Source organism: Manis pentadactyla, chromosome X (assembly GCF_030020395.1).
Source record: "Manis pentadactyla isolate mManPen7 chromosome X, mManPen7.hap1, whole genome shotgun sequence".
Classification (NCBI taxonomy): domain Eukaryota; kingdom Metazoa; phylum Chordata; class Mammalia; order Pholidota; family Manidae; genus Manis; species Manis pentadactyla.
The window spans coordinates 122,615,563-122,628,915 of NC_080038.1; the positions used below are offsets into that span (position 1 = coordinate 122,615,563).

Genomic DNA, 13,353 nt, shown 5'->3' on the forward strand with positions numbered 1-13,353 from the left:
TGTGACTCGTGCATAGCTGCTGGCTGCTGCCTTCAGTGCCACCTGGGCTGTGGACCATGAAGGCTTCTTCTCAGAGAGTGACCCCTGTGACTCCACAGCGGGACACCTGCTCAGCAGGTGAGAACTCTGGGCATGCTGTGCTTTTTAGTGTGACACACTCTTTCATTATGCTGCTCACCTTCCCTCCCACCACCTACCTCATACTCAGTCTAGCTAGTGGAACCCAGATTGAGAAATGTTTATTGACTTAAGTCAGTGTTGTTTTACCATTTTTTTCTGTTTCATCTTCCAGTGTTTCTGACATCCATCCCTTGTTCCCCATGCCCATATTCAAATTCCTGATACTGGCCAAGTTTAACTAAAAACAAATTCATATGTATAAGTGTTACTTGAAATTTGCGTTTTTCTGATTTCCTTTTCTTACGCAGTTAATTTGAAGTGTTCTCCTCTGAGTTCTTGATTTTTTTTCAAATGAGTATTGGTTTTGTATTTTTTACTAGTTAAATTATCTGGTACAATAAAGTTAGGCACAGTTGAAATATAGAAAGTAAATATGAGCAAGAAAGGTTTTACTTATTAATATGACTGTATTAATTTAAAATGGGCTATTCAATAGTATTAATATGAATTTTACTTCTTTTTATAGAGTTGGCGTTCCTAAAGGTGCTAAAGGCTCACCTGTTAATGCTTTGCAAACTAAGAGAGCACCAAAACAAGCAGAGAGCTTTGAAGACTTGAGGAGAGATGTCTTCAGTATGTTCTGTTACCTTGGTCCTCATCTTTCTCATGATCCCATTTTATTCGCAAAAGTGGTGCGCATAGGCAAATCATTTATGAAGGAGGTTAGTAAGAGTCTTTTTTTCCAAGCAGAAAACTAATTTGTGGAGTGAACATGTTCTGAGCTTATTTGTGTTATGTATTTCTCTTGAATTAAAAAGAACATGAACTTAAGAAAAAAAGGTTGTTGGTTAAAGTTTGGGGAAAGTCCACTGTGTCCTATCTCTCTATCTCTCTCTCTGTATATATCTAAATATAGACATATATAGATATATAAAACTTAAATTTAGTTAGATTATTAGTGGTCCCCCACATAGGAAAATATGCTTTGGACAAGTGATTGCTTTTGAATCCCCTTATAATTAGTGGTTAACTCAGTGTTCTTTCCTCTTGCTTTTCTTCTGTTCAGTTATTTTCTTAGCTGCAATTTTGAATCATTGCCATGATTTGTATGAAGTCCAAACTGTTGAGGAGGACCCATTCCTTAATTTTTATAGTAAGCTTTTCACTGAAATAAAGTACACAAATCATAATTGTACAACTCAGTGGCTTTTTCCAAACGAAATACCCGTGTCCACCACCCAGATTAAGAAATACAACAGTACTGGTGCACCAGAGTTTTCCTTGTACTCCCTTGTGGTCACTACTCTAAGAGTAACCATTTGTGCTGCTTTATTTTAAATCAGCTATGAGTTATTATTGACATACAGTAAACTTCACTCATCTTAAGTGTATAATTTGATGAGTTTTAACAGATGTGTACATGTGTGTTTACCACCACAATGATGACATTAAATATTTTCATCACCCCAGGAAGTTCCCTCTTGGTCAATTCCTTCCCCTTCATTTCTGGTTCCTGGCAACCACTGGTAGGCTTTCTGTCACTACAGTTTTGCTTTTTCTAGAAATTCATGTAAATGGAGTTCTGTAGAGCATACTCTTTTCTGTCTGGTTTCTTCCACTTAATGCTTTTGAGATTCGTCCAAGTTGTTGCACAGGTCAGTAGTTCCTCGATTGCTGATTAATATTTCATTATATAGACGTACCAGAGTTTATCCATTGACCAGTTGATGGGCATTTGGATTGTTTCTAGTTGGGAGCTATTATAAATAAAGCTGTTGTGAATATTCTTATACAAGTCTTTGGGGGTTGAGGGCACTTTTGTTTCCCCAGGAATGGGATTGCTGGGCCATACAGATAAGTGTATATTTAACGTTTCGCCGAACTATTCCAAGATGTGTGTATCATTTTGTATTCCTGGAAGCAATGTATATGACTTCCAGTTGCTTCACATCCTCATCAACACTTGGTATTGTCAGTCTTTTTAAATTTTATTTATTCTAATGGGTGTGTAGTGGTATCTGTTGTGCTTTTAATTTATGTTTCCCTGGTGATCCGTGATGTTGAACATCTTTTCATGCCCTTTTTTGCCATTTGCAATCATCTATATTGAAATGTCCATTTAAATTTGCAGCCCATTTTTAGCTGGGTTGTCTTCTATTATTACTTTTCAGTGTGATTTGCCTTTTCATTTTATGAACTGTCTTTTGAAAAGCAAAACTTTTAATTTTGATTAATTCCAAATTAGCAGTACTTTTATGGTTTGCTTTTTGTATTCTAAGAAATCTTTGCCTAATCCAAGGTCTTAAAGCTAAAAAGAATACGTAATTTATTTTCAGTTGTAAAACAAGGTAGGCAAAAGACTAGAAATTGTTACAAGCACAAATGCAGTTTTCTCCAATGTTTGGTAATTGCATCTCATTTTGATTTATATATATATGTGTGTGTGTGTGTGTGTGTGTGTGTGTGTATGTATGTATATATATATATTTTATTTTGGTATCATTAATATACACTTACATGAGCAACATTGTGGTTACTAGATTCCCCCCATTATCAAGTCCCCACCACATACCCCATTACAGTCACTGTCCATCAGCATAGTAAGATGCTATAGAGCACTACTTCTCTGTGCTATACTGTCTTCCCTGTACCCTCCCCTACGTTATGTGTGCTAATCGTAATGTCCCTTTCCCGTTATCCTTCCCTTCTCACCCATCCTCCCCAGTCCCTTTCCCTTTGGTAACTGTTAGTCCATTCTTGGGTTCTGTAAGTCTGCTGCTGTTTTGTTCCTTCAGTTTTTGCTTTGTTCTTATATTCCACAGATGAGTGAAATCATTTGATACTTGTCATTCTCTACCTGGCTTATTTCACTGAGCATAATACCCCTCTAGCTCCTTCCATGTTAATTTTGATTTTTGATAATAGTAACTGCCTAGAAAATTTAACAGCTGTTTTATATCAATACCTCGGCTACTGAAATATTCGATCTGCCATTTAATAATTAGCTGGTCAAATTTTTTAAAATTTATTTATTTTTTATTGTATTTTGGTATCATTAATCTACAATTACATGAGGAACATTATGTTTACTGGCTCCCCACTTCACCAAGTCCCCCCCAAAAACCCCATTACAGTCCCTGTCCATCAGTGTAGTAAGATGCTATACAGTCACTACTTGTCTTCTCTGTGTTCCAGATCCCTCCCTGTGCCTCCCCCCACATTATACATGCTAATCGTAATGCCCTCTTTCTTCCCCTCCCCCTTATCCCTCACTTCCCACCTATCCTCCCCAGTCCCTTTCCCTTTGGTAACTGTTAGTCCATTCTTGGGTTCTACGAGTCTGCTGCTGTTTGTTCCTTCAGTTTTTTCTTTGTTCTTATACTCCACACATGAGTGAAATCATTTGGTACTTGTCTTTTTCCGCCTGGCTTATGTCACTGAGCATAATACCCTCTAGCTCCATCCATGTTGTTGCAAATGGTAGGATTTGTTTTCTCATGGCTGAATAATATTCCATTGTGTATATGTACCATATCTTCTTTATCCATTCATCTACTGATGGACACTTAGGTTGCTTCCATTTCTTGGCTATTGTAAACAGTGCTGCGATAAACATAGCGGTGCATTTGTCTCTTTCAAACTGGGCTGCTGCATTCTTAGGGTAAATTCCTAGAAGTGGAATTCCTGGGTCAAATAGTATTTCTATTTTGAGTTTTTTGAGGAACCTCCATACTGCTTTCCACTGTGGTTGAACTACGTTACATTCCCACCAGCAGTATAGGAGGGTTCCCCTTTCTCCACAACCTTGCCAACATTTGTTGTTGTTTGTCTTTTGGATGGTGGCGATCCTTACTGGTGTGAGGTGATATCTCATTGTGGTTTTAATTTGCATTTCTCTGATGACTCGCAATGTGGAGCATCTTTTCATGTGTCTGTTGGCCATCTGAATTTCTTCTTTGGAGAACTATCTGTTCAGCTCCTCTGCCCATTTTTTAATTGGGTTATTTGCTTTTTGTTTGTTGAGGTGCATGAGCTCTTTATATACTGTGGATGTCAACCCTTTATCGGATCTGTCATTTATGAATATATTCTCCCATACTGTAGGATACCTTTTTGTTCTATTGGTGGTGTCCTTTGCTGTACAGAAGCTTTTCAGCTTGAAAAAGTCCCACTTGTTTATTTTTGCTTTTGTTGCCCTTGCCTGGGGAGATGTGTTCATGAAAAAGTCGCTCACGTTTATGTCCAAGAGATTTTTGCCTATGTTTTTTTCTAAAAGTTTTATGTTTTCATGGCTTCATTCAGGTCTTTGATCCATTTCGAATTTACTTTTGTGAATGGGGTTAGACAGTGATCCAGTTTCATTCTCTTACATGTAGCTGTCCAGTTTTGACAACACCAACTGTTGAAGAGGCTGTCAGTTCCCCACTGTATGTCGATGGCTCCTTTATCATATATTAATTGACCATATATGTTTGGGTTAATGTCTGGAGTCTCTGTTCTGTTCCACTGGTCTGTGGCTCTGTTCTTATGCCAGTACCAAATTGTCTTGATCACTGTGGCTTTGTAGTAGAGCTCAAAGTTGGGGAGCGAGATCCCTCCCACTTTATTCTTCCTTCTCAGGATTGCTTTGGCTGTTCAGGGTCTTTGGTGGTTTCATATGAATTTTTGAAGTATTTGTTCCAGTTCGTTGAAGAATGCTGTTGGTAATTTGATAGGGATTACATCAAATCTGTATATTGCTTGGGCAGGATGGCCATTTTGACGATATTAATTCTTCCTAGCCAAGAGCATGGGATGAGTTTCCATTTGTTAATGTCCTCTTTAATTTCTCTTAAGAGTGTCTTGTAGTTTTCAGGGTATAGGACTTTCACTTCCTTGGTTAGGTTTATTCCTAGGTATTTTATTCTTTTTGATGCAGTTGTGAATGGAATTGCTTTCCTGATTTCTCTTTCTGCTAGTTCATCGTTAGTGTATAGGAATGCAACAGATTTCTGTGTATTAATTTCGTATCCTGCAACTTTGCTGAATTCAGATCTTAGTACTAGTAGTTTTGGAATGGATTCTTTAGGATTTTTTATGTACAATATCATGTTATCTGCAAATAGTGACAGTTTGACTTCTTCATTACCAATCTGGATGACTTGTATTTCTTTGCTTTGTCTGATTGCTTTGGCTAGGACTTCCAGTACTATGTTGAATAACAGTGGGGAGAGTGGGCAACCCTGTCTTGTTCCCAATCTTAGAGGAAAAGCTTTCAGCTTCTCGCTGTTCAGTATGATGTTGGCTGTGGGCTTGTCATATATGGCCTTTATTATGTTGAGGTACTTTCCCTCTATACCCATTTTGTTGAGAGTTTTTATCATGAATGGATGTTGAATTTTGTTGAATGCTTTTTCAGCATCTGTGGAGATGATCACGTGATTTTTGTCCTTTTTGTTTATGTGGTGGATGATGTTGATGGATTTTCGAATGTTGTACCATCCTTGCATCCCTGAAATGAGTCCCACTTGGTCATGGTGTATGATCCTCTTGATGTATTTTTTAATTTGGTTTGCTAATATTTTGTTGAGCATTTTTGCATCTATGTTCATCAGGGATATTGGTCTGTAATTTTCTGTTTTGGTGGGGTCTTTGCCTGGTTTTGGTATTAGGGTGATGCTGGCTTCATAGAATGAGTTTGGGAGTATTCCCTCCTCTTCTATTCTTTGGAAAACTTTAAGGAGAATGGGTATTATGTCTTCTCTGTGTGTCTGATACAATTCCATGGTATATCCATCTGGCCTGGGGGTTTTGCTCTTGGGTACTTTTCTGATTACTGCTTCAATTTCGTTGCTAGTAGTTGGTCTGTTCAGATTTTCTGTTTCTTCCTTGGTGAGTCTTGGAAGGTTGTATTTTTCTAGGAATTTGTCCATTTCTCCCAGGTTTCCCAGCTTGTTAGCATATAGGTTTTCATAGTGTTCTCTAATAATTCTTTGTATTTCTGTGGGGTCCGTCGTGATTTTTCCTTTTTCGTTTCTGATTCTGCTGATGTGTGTTGATTCTCTTTGTATCTTAATAAGTCTGGCTAGAGGCTTATCTATTTTGTTTTTTTTTCTCAAAGAACCAACTCTTGGTTTCATTGATTTTTTTCTATTGTTTTATTCTTCTCAATTTTACTTATTTCTTCTCTGATCTTTATTATGTCTTTCCTTCTGCTGACTTTAGGCCTCATTTGTTCTTTTTCCAATTTCGATAATTGTGACTTTAGAGTATTCATTTGGGTTTATTCTTCCTTCTTTAAATATGGCTGGATTGCTATATACTTTCCTCTTAAACTGCTTTTGCTGTGTCCCACACAAGTTGAGGCTTTGTATTGTTGTCATTAGTTCCCATATATTGCTTGATCTGTATTTTAATTTGATTGTTGATCCATTGATTATTTAGGAGCATGTTGTTAAGCCTCCATGTGTTTGTGAGCCTTTTTGCTTTCTTTGTACAATTTTTTTCTAGTTTTATACCTTTGTGGTCTGCGAAGTTGGTTGGTAGAATTGCAATCTTTTGGGATTTACTGAGGCTCTTTTTGTGGCCTAGTATGTGGTCTATTCTGGAGAATGTTCCATGTGCACTTGAGAAGAATGTGTATCCTGCTGCTTTTGGGTGTAGAGTTCTATAGATGTCTATTAGGTCCATCTGTTCTAGTGTGTTGTTCAGTGCCTCTGTGTCCTTACTTATTTTCTGTCTGGTGGATCTGTCCTTTGGAGTGAATGGTGTGTTGAAGTCTCCTAAAATGAATGCATTGCATTCTGTTTCCTCCTTTAGTTTTGTTAGTATTTGTTTCACATATGCTGGTGTTCCTGTATTGGGTGCATATATATTTGTAATGGTTATATCCTCTTGTTGGAGTGAGCCCTTTATCATTATGTAATGTCCTTCTTTATCTCTTGTTACTTTCTTTGTTTTGAAGTCTATTTTGTCTGATACTAGTACTGCAATACCTGCTTTTTTCTCTTTCTTGTTCGCATGAAATATCTTTTTTATCCCTTGACTTTTAATTTGTGCATGTCTTTGGGTTTGAGGTGAGTCTCTTGTAAGCAGCATATAGATGGGTCTTGCTTTTATATCCATTCTTTTACTCTGTGTCTTTTGATTGGTGCATTCAGTCCATTTACATTTAGGATGATTATTGAAAGATAAGTACTTATTGCCATTGCAGCCTTTTGATTTGTGGTTACCAAAGGTTCAAAGTTAACTTCTTTGCTATCTTACTATCTAACTTAGCTCACTTATTGAGCTATGATAAACACAGTCTGATGATTCTTTATTTCTCTCCCTTCTTATTCCTCCTCCTCCATTATTTATATGTTAGGTGTTTTATTTTGTGCTCTTTTATGTTTCCTTTGACTGCTTTTGTGGGTAGTTGATTTTATTTTTTTGCCTTTAGTTAGTATTTGGTTGGTCTGTTTTCTTTGCTGTGATTTTATTTTCTCTGGTGACATCTATTTAGCCTTAGGAGTGCTTCCATCTAGAGCAATCCCTCTAGAATACCCTGTAGAGGTGGTTTTTGGGAGACAAATTCCCTCAACTTTTGCTTATCTGTGAATTGTTTAATCCCTCCTTTATATTTAAATGATAATCGCGCTGGGTACAGTATTCTTTGTTCAAGGCCCTTCTGTTTCATTGCATTAAATATATCATGCCATTCTCTTCAGGCCTGTAAGGTTTCTGTTGAGAAGTCTGCTGATAGCCTGTTGGGTTTTCCTGTGTAGGTGACCTTTTTTCTCTCTCTGGCTGCCTTTAATACTCTGTCCTTGTCCTTGATCTTTGCCATTTTAATTATGTGTCCTGGTGTTGTCCTCCTTGGGTCCCTTCTTTTGGGAGTTAGGTGTGCTTTTGTGGTCTGAGCAACTATTTCTTCCCCCAGTTTGGGGAAGTTTTTAGCAATTATTTCTTCAAAGACACTTTCTATCCCTTTTTCTCTCTCTTCTTCTTCTGGTACCCCTATAATGCAGATATTGTTCCTTTTGGATTGGTCACACAGTTGTCTTAATATTGTTTTATTGCTGGGGATCCTTTTATCTCTCTCTGCGTCAGCTTCTCTGTGTTCCTGTTCTCTGATTTCTATTCCATTAACAGCCTCTTGCATCTTGTCCATTCTGCTTTTAAGTCTTTCCAGAGATTGTTTTATTTGTGAATTCTCTCTCCCAACTTTATCCGTTAGCTCTTGCATTTTTCTCTGCAGCTCCATCAGCATGGTTATGCCCTTTATTTTCAATTCTTTTTCAGGGAGATTGGTTAAATTTATCTCCCCAGGTTCCCTCTCAGGGGATGTCTGGGTTATTCTAGTTTGTATCAAATTCTTCTGCCTTTTCATGGTGATAGAGGTAGTTGTGGGCAGTTGGCACGTTTGTCAGCTGGGAGAACATAGTCCCTTCCTGCTTGTTCATCGCCTTCCTCTCCTGTGAGAATGGCGACCCCTAGTGGCTTGTGCTGAGCAGCTGCGCACCTCCTGGGCCTCTTAGTCTGTCCCGAGCAGGTGTGGAGTAGGCTCCACGCGGCTGCTGTGGGTGTAGCCGGTCTCAGGCCTCTGCTCCGCTATGGTGGGGAATGGGCGTGAGGCTGTTTATCGCTGTGAGGGGCCTCAGAGCTGCACTGGTGCCCAGGGGGTTAAGGTGCCTGGAGTTCCCTGGGATTCCCAGCTGCTGGGCTGAGTGTGCCGGAATGCTTCCGTCCTGCTGTGAGGCTCCTGTCCCTTTTAGACTTTCAAAAGGTACTCGCTTTTCTTTTGTCCCAGGGGTGCCAGCTGTGGGGACCCGCTTGCTGGTTTTACTGTTCCTTTTCCCTAGTATCCAGCTCACCACTCACTGTGTGTCTGCACTCCTGATGTGGATGTCTAGGGCTGGGTATTTAGCAGTCCTGGGCTCCCACTCCCTCCCCGCTGTAACTCCTCTCCTCCTGCTGGGGAACTGGGGTCAGGGGTGCGCTTAGGTCCCACCGGGCAGCGGCTTGCATGTCACCCCCTTCGTGAGGTGCTGGGTTCTTGCATATGTAGATGTAGCCTGGCTGTTGTACTGTATCTTCTGGTGTCTCTTTTAGGACTAGTTGTATTTGTTGTATTTTCAAAAATATGTGTGGTTTTGGGAGTCGATTTCTGCTCTCCTACTCACACCGCCATCTTGGCTCCTCTAAGGCTGGTCAAATATTTTTAATACTCACAAATTTATGTTGTAAAAAGTTATTCTAAGTAGTTTATTACTACACATTTTATTAACCTATATTCATATAAAAAGAACATGTAACAATGTTTCATTACTTTGATCCTTGTAGTCTGAAAAGTATGAGTCAAGTTAAATACTGCCTGTTTAAAGAACAAAAGAGTTGTCTTTTCCAGTGCATCATATTGGGAAGCATGTGAAGTTAATTTGTCTCATTCCTGGTAATGTAAACATTGATCACTTGATTAAGGTGATGGCTGCCAGGTTTCTCCACTATACAATTACTCTTTTTCCCTTTGTTATCAATATATATCTTGTAGGGAAACAATGTAAATGGCCTCTTTCTCATCTTACTTTCCATCCACTAATGCTGTTCTTTTAAATTGACAATCTTAATGTTCTGATTTCTTGTTGTGAAACTCTTTCTTTGGCAATAACTATTACAAACTTGTAAGCTGGAGTCCAGACATACAACTTGGGGAAGTCCCATACATAGACACATGCATAAACAGATACACATACAGTATTACTAGCAAGATATACAGGTGCTAGAGCTGTCACCCTTTCCCTCTGCTGTCTGCATTGCAGCCCACCTGTTCCTCCATTCTCACAGTTGTGCTTGATGCCTGCCCCCAATACTAATTTCTATTTTTGCAGGGGGAGAAAGGCAGAAGGGAAGAGAAAAATATTTATTTTGATCACAGTGTGGGAAGAAATTTGTCTTCTCTCATTGCTGAAGTTTTGGTAGGAAAAGAGAATCTTTCTAACAATCTGAGTTAGGATTTTGGTTCATTTTTTTGCCCGTGAAAATATTTCAGTATACAACAAAGCATTTGTTGTGTTTATAGGCTTAACAAGTTTTTGTTACTTAGCTAGGAATTTAACTGGGTTTGGGGGAATGTGATCTTAATTCCCAGTAATGTATTTACAATTAAGTGTCTTTAACAAGTCTCATTTATAAGCTTGGAGTTGCTTATATATTTAAATTATGTATTTTTGTATATATGTATTTTTTTATTGAAGTATAGTTGATATACAGTTTTGTATTGGTTTCAGATATACAACACAGTGATTCAGCCATTACATAATAAAATCCTCACCCCAACTAGTACAGTTACGATCTGTCAACATAGAGCAGTATTATAGAACAATTGATTATATTCTCCATGTGGCACTTCCATCCCCATGCCCAGCTTATATTGTGACTGAGATTTTGTGCCTCTTTATCCCCCTCAGCTGCCCCACCCATGCACCATAACTCCTCCCCCATGGTAACCACCAGTCACTTCTCAGTGTCTATGACTCCAGTGCTATTTTGTTCATTTTGTTTTGTTTTTAGATTCCACATATAAGTGAAATCATGGTATTTGTCTTTTCTCTGCCTGGCTTATTTCACCTAGCATAATACCTTCTGGGTCCATCCATGTTGTCACAAATGGCAGGATTTCATTTTTTTTATGGCTGAATCATATTCCATTTTGTATATGTACCACATCTTGTTTATCCATCTATTGATGGACACTTTGGTTGCTTCCATATCTTGGCTATTTTAAATAATGTGGCAGTAAACATAGGGATGCATAGTATCTTTTCAAATCAGAGATTTTGTTTTCTTCAGGTAAATACCTGGAAGTTTAGTTACTGGGTCCTATAGTTTTTCTGTTTTCAGTTTTATGAGGAACCTCCATGCTGCTTTCCATAGTGGCTGCACCAATTTACATTTCCACCAAAAGAGTAGGATGGTTCCCTTTTCTCCACATCTTCAACGCTTGTTATTTCTTGTCTTTTGGATAGTGGCCATTCTTACTGGTGTGAGGTTATATATCATTATGGTTTTGATTTGCATTTCCCTGATGATTGGCAATGTGGGGCATCTTTTCATGTGCCTGTTGGCCATCTGTATGTCGTCTTTGGAGAAGTGTCTATACAGGTCCCCCACCCATTTTTGAATTGGGTTATTTGTTTTATTTGGTGATGAGGTGTATGAGTTCTTTATATATTTTGGATGCTAACCCCTTATTGGGTAAATCACTTACAAATATATTCTGCTATTCTGTAGGATGTCTTTTTTGTTCTGCTGATGGTGTCCTTTGCCATACAGCTTGTTAGTTTGATGTAGTCTCACTTGTTCATTTTTACTTTTGTTTTCCTTGCCTTAGGAAATGTATCCAGAAAAGAATTGCTCATGCTAATGCTCAAGAGATTTTTGCCTATGTTTTCTTCTGAGAGCCTTATGATTTCATATCTTACATTGAGGTCTCCAATCCATTTTGAGTTTACTTTTGTGTATGGAGTTGCACAGTAACCCAGTTTCATTCTCTTGCATGTAGCTGTCCAGTTTTCCCAACACCAGTTACTGAAGAGACTGTCATTTCCCTACTGTGTATTCATGGTTCCTTATCATATATTAATTGGCCATATATGGAAGGGTTTATTTCTGGGCTTTTTATTCTGTTCCATTGATCTGTGGGTCTGTTCTTGTGTCAGTATGATACTGTTTTGATTACTGTAGCTTTGTAGTATAGCTTGGAGTCAGCATAATCCCCCAGCTTTGTTTTTCTCAGGATTGCTTTGGCTATTTGGAGTCTTTTGTGGTTCCATATGAACTTTAGGCAGTTCTAGTCTGTTGCTGGTGTTTTTTTAGGGATTGCATTGTATCTGTAGATTGCTTTGGGCAGGATGGCCATTTTGACAATATTAATTCTTCCTATCCATGAACATGGGATAGATTTCCATTTATTGGTGTCTTCTTTAATTTCTCTCATAAGTGTCTTGTAATTTTCAGAGTATAGGTCTTTCACCTCCTTGGTTAGGTTTATTCCTAGGTATTTTATTCTTTTTCAGGCAATTGTAAATGGAGTTGTTTTCCTGATTTCTCTTTCTGCTAGTTTGTTGTTAGTATTTAGGAATGTGACAGATTTCTGTATACTGATTTTGTATCATGTAACACTACTGAACCCAATTATTCTAATAGTTTTTGGTGGAGTCTTTAGGGTTTTTTATATATTATCATGTCATCTGCAAACAGTGACAGTTTTACTTCTTCCTTACATTTTGGATACCTTTTATCTATCTTGTCTGATTGCTATATCTGTGACTTCCAGTACTATGTTGAATAAAAGTGGTGAGAGTGGTTGTCATCCTTCTCTTGTTCCTGATCTTAGAGGAGCTTTTCTTCATCGAGTTTGATGTTATCTGTGGGTTTGTTGTATATGGACTTTTTATGTTGAGGTATGTTCCCTCTGTACCCATTTTGTTGAGAGTTTTTGTCATGAATGGATGTTGAGTTTTGTTAAATGCTTTCTCAGCATCTATTGGGCTGACCATACAGTTTTTGTCTTTCCTTTTGTTTATGTGGAGTATCACATTGATTGGTTTACAAATATTGTGGCATCCCTGCAATAAATCTCAACTTGGTCATGATGGATGATGTTTGATGTATTTTTGAATTTGGTTTGCTAATATTTGTTGAGGATTTTTGCATCTATGTTCTTCAAGGATATTGGTCTAAAATTTTCTTTTTTTGTAGTGTCTTTGGTTTTGGTATTAGAGTCATGCTGGCCTCATAGAACGACTTGGGAAGTATTCCGTCTTATACCTTTTGCAGTGCTTTAAGAAGGATGGGTATGAGCTCTTCTTTAAATGTTTGGTAGAATTCAACTGTGAAGTCATCTGGGTCTGGACTTTTGTTTGTTGGGAATGTTTTGATTACCAGTTAATTTTTGTTAATGGTAATTGGTCTGTTTAGATTTTCTGTTTCTTCCTGGGTTAGTCTTGGAAGGTTGTACTTTTCTAGGACTTTTCTATTTCTTCCAGGTTGTACAATTTATTGTCATATAATTTTTCATAGACTTCTCTTATAATTATTTGTATTTCTGTGTTGTCAGTTTTAATTTCTTTTTCATTTCTGATTTTTTGGGGGTTCTCTTTTTATCTTGATAAGTCTGGCTAGGGTGTCTGTCTGCGTTGTTTATTTTCTCAAAGAATCAGCTCTTGGTTTCATTGATTTTTTTTTCTATTGTTTTACTCTATTTATTTCTGC

General features: G+C 37.9%; 1 protein-coding gene across 11 annotated transcripts in view; it reads left to right on the plus strand.

Moving 5' to 3' along the window:
* The window catches only part of THOC2 (THO complex subunit 2), a 123,627-nt gene that overhangs the window by 56,227 nt on the left and 54,047 nt on the right, over positions 1-13,353 (plus strand). For all 11 annotated transcript variants that reach the window (XR_008995266.1, XM_057495930.1, XM_057495931.1 and 8 more), the window contains exon 12: positions 647-842. Coding sequence is in view for 10 of the 11 variants with exons in the window: in XM_057495930.1 (XP_057351913.1) it covers positions 647-842 (196 nt within the window). In the remaining variant the exon portion in view is untranslated. The remainder of the gene's footprint in view (positions 1-646; positions 843-13,353) is intronic.